This window comes from Morone saxatilis, unplaced genomic scaffold, assembly GCF_004916995.1.
Source record: "Morone saxatilis isolate NCDOM2014 unplaced genomic scaffold, NCSU_SB_2.0 Contig1, whole genome shotgun sequence".
In the NCBI taxonomy this organism is placed as follows: Eukaryota; Metazoa; Chordata; class Actinopteri; family Moronidae; genus Morone; species Morone saxatilis.
Window position 1 is genome coordinate 9,602,110 of NW_023339651.1, and position 7,927 is coordinate 9,610,036.

General features: G+C 41.9%; 1 protein-coding gene across 1 annotated transcript in view; it reads right to left on the minus strand.

The window, feature by feature from the left end:
• Nucleotides 1-1,499: 1,499 nt before the first annotated feature.
• dbf4b (DBF4 zinc finger B) overlaps nucleotides 1,500-7,927 on the minus strand; it is a 7,098-nt gene continuing 670 nt past the window's right edge. Inside the window, exons 2-12 of the mRNA XM_035660088.1 lie at nucleotides 7,489-7,674; nucleotides 6,683-6,874; nucleotides 6,374-6,424; nucleotides 6,196-6,265; nucleotides 5,915-5,979; nucleotides 5,639-5,678; nucleotides 5,471-5,516; nucleotides 4,412-4,537; nucleotides 4,102-4,240; nucleotides 3,881-4,014; nucleotides 1,500-3,746 (exon numbers count right to left, since the gene is read on the minus strand). Of these exons, the coding sequence (XP_035515981.1) occupies nucleotides 2,255-3,746; nucleotides 3,881-4,014; nucleotides 4,102-4,240; nucleotides 4,412-4,537; nucleotides 5,471-5,516; nucleotides 5,639-5,678; nucleotides 5,915-5,979; nucleotides 6,196-6,265; nucleotides 6,374-6,424; nucleotides 6,683-6,874; nucleotides 7,489-7,638 (2,505 nt within the window). The 5' untranslated portion in view covers nucleotides 7,639-7,674 and the 3' untranslated portion in view covers nucleotides 1,500-2,254. The remainder of the gene's footprint in view (nucleotides 3,747-3,880; nucleotides 4,015-4,101; nucleotides 4,241-4,411; nucleotides 4,538-5,470; nucleotides 5,517-5,638; nucleotides 5,679-5,914; nucleotides 5,980-6,195; nucleotides 6,266-6,373; nucleotides 6,425-6,682; nucleotides 6,875-7,488; nucleotides 7,675-7,927) is intronic.

The following is a 7,927-nucleotide window of genomic DNA, read 5'->3' on the forward strand; positions in this document are numbered from 1 at the left end:
CACACACACACACTCTTTCTCTGAGGCTGCGCGAGGAGCAGTGGACCTGGAAACAGGGGGCACGTGTGGCTTTACGGGGCCCACCCACGCGCTTTGAAGAGACCTGATGGGTACCAAAACTCGGGTCCGGGGTCCCAATAGTTAAACACCTGATGGTACACAGAGTAAAAGGCTATAAAGTATAATATAGATAATACTAGATTGTATTTGTTTCAGCATTAGGATGCATTTTAATTATTAAAAGATAAATTAGTTTCTTTTTTATAAGGTTTAAAAGTGGTTTTATTTTTAAGAATAATTGGCTTTTTAGCATATTTTGCTGTCTGTTCATTAGACTCGTAAGTAAATCTGATCAAAAATTCTAATATGTGCAGTGTCCAACTAAAAATCAATGGTCTGGATCCCAAAAAAGGAGTCCCAGGATAAAATGTACATTTCTCTTACATTATAGGCTACTAACCCCAAAACTAACCCTGTGTTTGCCTAACTGTGTCAGTCAACCTCAATTAAACCACAGTCCTGAAGGAGTAGATTAATTGAGCTTTTTTGTTAAACTCTTCTAATACCCATGGATGTTGTTTTCCGAACATGAAATTCAGCTATTACTTGTTTATAGATGATTTGACTTTACGTTTGACGTTTTTTTGATGCCTTTGGTCCCCTGAAGTTCACATTATTTTGCTAATCCCTTATAAGAAATCACACAGGATGTAAAACCTCTGTTATTTGCAATTCTGGCTGAATGTCTGATATTTTAAATATATAATACTTTTCTTCTAATTAGTACACTTTTATATTTGGACTCAACATTAATTCTTAACCTTGGAAATAGCAGCTGAATTGAGTTTGACACATAATCTAACATTAAAATATAACTTTAATGATCAAACATGACTACTATCCATCAACCTCGCAACACCAAATCTTGTGAAATGGGAGTCTGTGAATGGATGTGCCAAGTACTTTGACCAGAACATTTTGGATTTCTCACTTGAACTTGAACCCTCAGCTGCCTGTTGGAAATTACAAGACGCAATTCCCACATTCCTTTCCCCTTCTACACAGTTCACAACAACCGAAAAGTCATCCAAGTTCAAAGATAAGACTGTTCTCCCCTTCTTTGTCAACAAGCTGCTGTGGTTTCAGCCAGGGCCACCCATACAAAGGATCTCTTCATTCCAACAAATCTGGATGGTTATGGGTTACGTAACAAGGCTTGGAGATTAGATATCAAATATTGTTTGTGTCAGCTGGATGCTGGACTGATGAGCCAAACGGGACACATCGACCCACTGTTGCCCTTACTTCATCCTTCCCCTCCTCATTTCGCTCTGTTAGCCTACGAGCAAAGTCAGCATTTAATAAGACACCGGGGGAAACTCAGCTTCAGTACACCGCAACGGTTCTTAACTTTGCTTTACCTGAGCAACAGTTTTTTTAATAGACTATGCAACAGGAAGTGTTTATGATTAAAAACATTTATTTAAAAACACTGTACAAGAGTTAACTTCACAGAACAGCTGAAATCATGTGCTGCTTCGCTCTGCATCTGTTTTAAATGACCATGCAAGATATTCAGAAGAAGGTGCAATTTTCTGGACATTTTGGCAGTTTTGTCTGTTGTGATGAGCAATGACAAGTCTTTAATGGTAGGTGACATTACATGTGAAGATGATAAACATCCCTGTAGCTGCGGTCGTCTCTCCTTGACAAAGACGATCCGCTGGCCAACCTTCAAAAGGCAGGAAAAGCCCTTTGACATTAATCAGTTTTCTGTCTCACAGGTTGTGTGCGAGTCGACCAACATCGGCGCAAGTGGGATCTGATCCAGACGCAGCACTTACAGTAATTGAGTAATGCCCCCCTTCAGAAAAGCCTCATTAAATTCTCAATACCACCATGTGTTCCCGGACATAGCTGCTCAAAGACCCAAGTCAGCAAGACGTACAGGATGCTGCTGAGGGTTCTGTGCACGAGGGGGATTAGGGGGTTGAGAGGAAAATGAGAATGGACACTTCAAATTCACAGGAAGCAGCATCCATTAAGTAATGTCTACTACCACAAAAAATAAAAGTAAAAATAAAAATTCACCTCTAAAAGGAGCAAAACTTTGCACCAATTTTTAAATATTTATTCTTATTTTGAAGCGCTTAAGTGCTGCACATTGTTTCCTGCGGTTGGATATGCAGCTGCAAAGTCAAAGTCTTACTAGTGGTTCTTCCAGTTCTTTAAAACAATCAAGAAAAAGAAGCAATCAGTGCTGAACCTCGACAACCTGTACCACAGTCCTGGAAAAAGCAGAGGGGTCCATTTCCTCCCCACACAGTGAGGTCGGTGGTGTTGACGGCTGAAGGACAGTGTGCAGACGTGACTCGTAGCTGGTGTCGTGCATCCAGGCGCACGGCCTGTGGAGGAGTTCCTTGTCGAGCTCGCAGTTCTGCTCGGTGGGCAGCAGAGTAGTCGTCGAGGTCGGTCCCAGCCGCGACAGCAGGTCACAGTCCCAGTCAGAGTCTGATGATGACGGTGCGGCTAAGTCTGGGATGAGGGCTGACTCGATGCACACCGAAGTGGAGTGGGATAACGAGCGTTGAGAGTCTTGGCTGGAAAACGCGCTGAGAGATTTATCATTCGGGGACTGAAGTGGAGGATCAAAAGTTGCTTTCGAGAGTGGCCGTGATGGCTGATCTGCAACGGAAGTGCTACCGTGACCTAAAATGTCCATTTGATTTGATGTCTGTGTGAAGTTATGTACAGTAGGAACACAAAACATGGTGAAAGTCTGTTTTAAATCACTCGCTTCCACAGTGCATGTTGAAGAGACCTTTGTATTAGGACAGGACTGTATTATCTGACAAGGTCTCCTGTCAGATAATACAGTCCTGGTAAATAAACAGCCCTCTGGTTTTGCAGATTGATCCCCGTGTTCAGTCCAGCTTCCACTGTGGTCAAATTTCGCTGTAATCCTCCTCCTTTTTCTCCGGCTGTGTTGGGGGCTGGCTGACCTGCAGCGCTTTTTGGGGTTTGGTGCCGTTGCTGACTGTCGAGGGAGGGAACGAGCTCTACGTGAAAACAGTGTAGCGCACGCCAAACCACTGGTGGAAAGATTGTCTGGGTTTGATCCCTTTACTCCTTCTGTATTTGTTAAAGCCGTAGAGGGACAACGCGGGAATGTGACCGCTGGGAGAAACTGAGACACACTTTTTGCAGTGTCCATTTCATAAGCGTGTCCTCCCACAGCCTCCTCTGCAGTGGTCGGCTGAGGACTGAGAACAGGAGGGTCTGAGTACGGGCAGTGTGGCTCCATAATGCAGGAGGGATAAGGAACTTGTGGGCTGAGGACCGGAGGCAGGGAGTAAGGGTCAGGGGATGGACATGGCGTGTCAGGGCAGGGGAAGAAATGGTGAGTATTAGGCTGCTGGCTAGCCGAGTCGTGGGCTCGGGGTTCAACGTTCAATACAGGCATGGCTGGGCTTGAAGCGCGAGGATGGCTGTGGAGGATCTGGCAGTCTGAGTTTGTGCTGAAAGGCTGGATGTCAGCAGGTGGAGTGGCTGGATTTGGGAAGGGAAACTGAACTCCTGGTGATGGGTTAGCTGGGTCATGGGAAACAGGACGCGCATTAGGGCTGGAGATGTGAGCGTTGAATGATGAACCGTGTCTCTGCAGAGCTTGAACAGCATGCTCCGCCTCAACATCGGTGAGAGGCTCCAGTTCACAGACATCTTGGATGAGCAAGGGAGTTGGTGGTCTAGGAGGAGGACATAGAGAATACAAAAAGTTCTTCACTTAAAAACACAGAAAGCTCCTTGTGGTCAAGTTAAAAAGCAGATTACAGGAATTTTCACAACATCAGGACATTGGCAGGTATTAATAAAAACTCACCGATTCAGCGTTTCTTCTGATTGTTGAGGTGGATCGGGGTCGAATCCCGGAAGCATTTCAGCCACGAGTTGGTCCATCGCACTGTAGTTCGAGAGATCCAGCACAAAGGCACGGTGCTGATCAGACTGCAAGTGCTGCAAAGGTCAGGAAAGACACAAATGTAAATGTAAGACAAACAATGAAGGCAAATAAATTCTAAAGTAATTCTTAAAGATATTCACCTCCTCCAGATTAGTGAAGGGTTGATGGCAGCATTCACAGTAAGACAGGTCCTTTTTCCGCGGCCGCCAAGGTGAAGGGTTACAGCTGAGTGGCGTTGGAGGTTTGTCCTGAATGCTGCTTTCAACTTTTTTCTTCTCCCTAATTAGGAATGAATCACAATTATGATAAATCCTTCACAACTGACAATTAAGCAAACTTTCTAAATAAAGTTTATTTCCTGTTGCATGATTCCTACATCAGTGCAACACAGGAAATACACTTTAACCCAAACAATGGTCGACTGTATATCCTTCAAATAGTTCAACAAACCTTTTACTTTCTTCTTGCTCTGTCCATTTTGCCAACTGAGGAGGAGGAGATTCAAAGGGACTAAATCGGCCCTTGTACCACAGAGTGGGGAAGGCCATAGAGTGCATGTACAAGGGCTTGTATTTCCTGGTTGGATAACAAAACAACATACATTAATACACAACATGTAATTAAACAAATAAAACAAAATAAAGAGCAGTAACACTGAACATCTAAATGCATATAGAAGAATGTTATATAAAGTAAACTGAATGTGAGATAACACATCTGAGATCAACTCCTGCCAGGATAATATTTAAATGTTTCAGGTGTCGTGGGTTCAATTTCTCTTTGCACTAGGCAGAGCACTTCAATTAACTGAAATGAGAGGGCGAATGAAAAGACCTGTTAGCACATAGAGATCCTGGAACAGGCAGTGGAGCTTGCAAAGCCTCATGGAATAGAAATCGTATCCGTTTGAGCTCTGGGCTCCTGGGGAGCCGCATCACTGGGGGGGCTTGTCACATTACACGATGGGACTCCTTAACAGGTTCAATTAAGAAAATCATCTGGGCTGAAATGCAAACCTCCAGAGCCAGCGCCCAGTGGGGTAGGAAGGGCAGAAACACGGGGGCGGGTCACCATCCGTTGTTGTTTCACTGTCATTGTGCTTGAACTGCAAAAAAGGATCTAATCTGATACTGAACAACCATTACATGAACCGGGGCAGGCCTGAAAAATTAATTTCCCCTTGCTTTGATAAATTCTAGCCGGTCTTTCTTGATTAACTGGAATCAACAACAGAGGAATAAAGGACCAGTGTGTAGGATTTAGTGGCATCTACAGGTGAAGTTGCAGATTACAACCATTTGAATGCAGCTCAGCCAGAGTATAGGAGAAACTATTGTGGCCACAAAACTCCCAAAACACAAAAAAGCCCCGTATACAACTAGTCGAACGCTCCTTATGTAGATGAGAGTGTCTTATTGTCTCCAATGCTCCAAGTGGTCAAAAAAAAGATTGCATGATCAAGAAAGAAGCAGTCGTCCACTCTCTCAGTGAATGAGGGATGAAACTCACCTGCTCAAGTCTTCAATTTTAAGATAGGGAGCCCTCAAAGCTGCAGCTGTAGATCAGGAGAAGTGACGATTAACAATAAAAAAAACTAAATTAGCCCACATTCAAACTGTATTTTTGGTAAATAAACACATTAGCAGCTTATATATATTTATATATACATAAACTCACCTTTGACAACATGAGAACCTTGTTGTTTGGTGTAAGTCCTCTGCATTAAAAAAAAAAAAGAAGAGTTTAAAATAAGACTTATTCATATTAAAGAGCAAATTACATTACAGCAGTCTCAATGGTTCTTATATTTGTTCTTCATAATTGAACTTTTAAATTACTATGCCTCTAAAAATGTCTTTTTTCTGAACAGTTTTTTACTAGTTCATTCATAAATGATTCTTTCATGAAAAGCTTCTACAGTCGGATATCTTGAGAAGTGTAAAGACATCTTACCTCGGGCCTCTTGTGTGTCACACTGAAGCTCTCTCGGGTCAACTGTTTCAAATATAAAAGGATATCTGATACCACATTAAGGAGCAATACAAGACTTCCACACTGTTCTGTGATATTTCTATACTGGTTAACGGCAAATTCCTCTAATGTATCTATAGGAAACAGCAGCACAGAACAAAACATAGGAGCTTGCGTGGCGCCATCTGCTGTAAGCAAAGGTTCACTGTACTATAGATGTAAACACACGCCAGCATTGTGGAATTCAAAAGTCAAAAGGATACCATCCACGTACAAAATCTTCACTCCCCATGATCGGGCATTGGCCAACACACTGCTTCTCCGCAGTCCTTCCTACAAGACAGCATGAAATCAACGTAACAAACAAAGCAAGGCAGTAAAATCTCCAACACCCAGCGTCCACAGATAAGTAAGATGGACCATATTTTGTTTAAGACTTACATTATTGCGAATGGCTTTTTCAAGCAGGGCCTTCCCACGGCTGCCACAAGCCTGCAGGGGAAAATAACAGATATAAGTTTTTCATTCTAGCTTATACTTTATAGTAACATCCAGAGTTAGTGATGAAAATAAGAGTCAATACAAAGTCAGAATATGTTTTTGAATGGTTATATGTAGCATTTCTCGTACAAACATATGAAAACTTACATTATTCACAGTAACATTACTTTATATCAAGGCGTATTTATTCAATAGCAACACCGTATACAGTGTAAAAGGTTTTAACACAGCACGAGTGATGCTCAGTACCACTGGTCGAGGAGTTCCTGGTCGTCGTTTGTCATTGCTGAGGATAATCTCTCTGGTCATTATAGGACGTTGGGCTTCTTCACTTGTCCCTTTTGTTGCCGCTTTGCCATCCGTACACTTCTGGTCCTTCAGGCACTCTTGGCTTCCGGTCACAACAAAGCTCACATCTTTGTGCAGGAAACTCTCGATCCTCTTCAGAATAAGACAAAAAAAAAGACATCGGGTGCTTATTAGTTCCTGCTGAGAGACATCCGTCATAGTCAGACATTTACATTTCCTTGGACAAACTGACTTGAGTAGGTGTATAATTCACCACGATGACAGTCTTAGTGTTATTAAAGTTGTCAGTTTGGCAATGCATTGTTCACTGAAATGATCAGAAATCAATAGTAAATCATTAATAGTACAAACATGTTCGTTGTTGTAGAATATTATTTACTTACACTTATTTCCAATCAGTACTTTACTCTATATTCCTTATATAGACAGAGCATATTTAGTGCCTTATTCTAGTTCACAATCAATCAGTACTATAAAGAGACACAGAATTGTCATATTTTATGTTCAAATGTTGTTTTTAAGAACGTGCTGTACCATTAGTAGTGGTTTTAACTACTAGATCTTCTTCAAAAAAGAGCCAAAACACAACATTTTTCCTGACAGATGAAGCAAAAAGGTTTTGAAGGAAGCAAACCAAATTCTCGCATGATATTATATACCTAAAACGTCAGTGCCTAGATCCAAACCTGATTACAGTTCTCATATATAAACGTACTGCCTTCGCCTTCACCTTCACGCACACTTACCCCTCCTAGAAGAGAGATGGTCTCCAACAGCAGGGTGGTCGAGCGTTTCTTCACACTGTCCAGGTAGAAGGTCTTCCCCTCCAGCTTCTTCTGCCCAGGACACAGCGAGCCCAGAAGACCTCTCTCCTCTGCATACTGCTGGTGTTGCATGATCCCCGTGCTTCACAGAAAAACACCAGGATCCTACTTTAAAAAAGAAAAGGAGAACAAAAGCACCGGTGTTATGTAAATATAGATAGATAGATAGATATATAGATAGATACTTTATTCATCCCCAAGGGGAAATTCACAGTTTCCAGCAGTATCCACAAACTGATTTGAGCATGCACCTTAGGACACTTAACCAATGCTCGTATTTTAGCTTTTATTTACTTTATTTTATTAGTTATTTCAAATTTGACCTGTTGTTATTGTTGTATTATTATTATTATTATATATA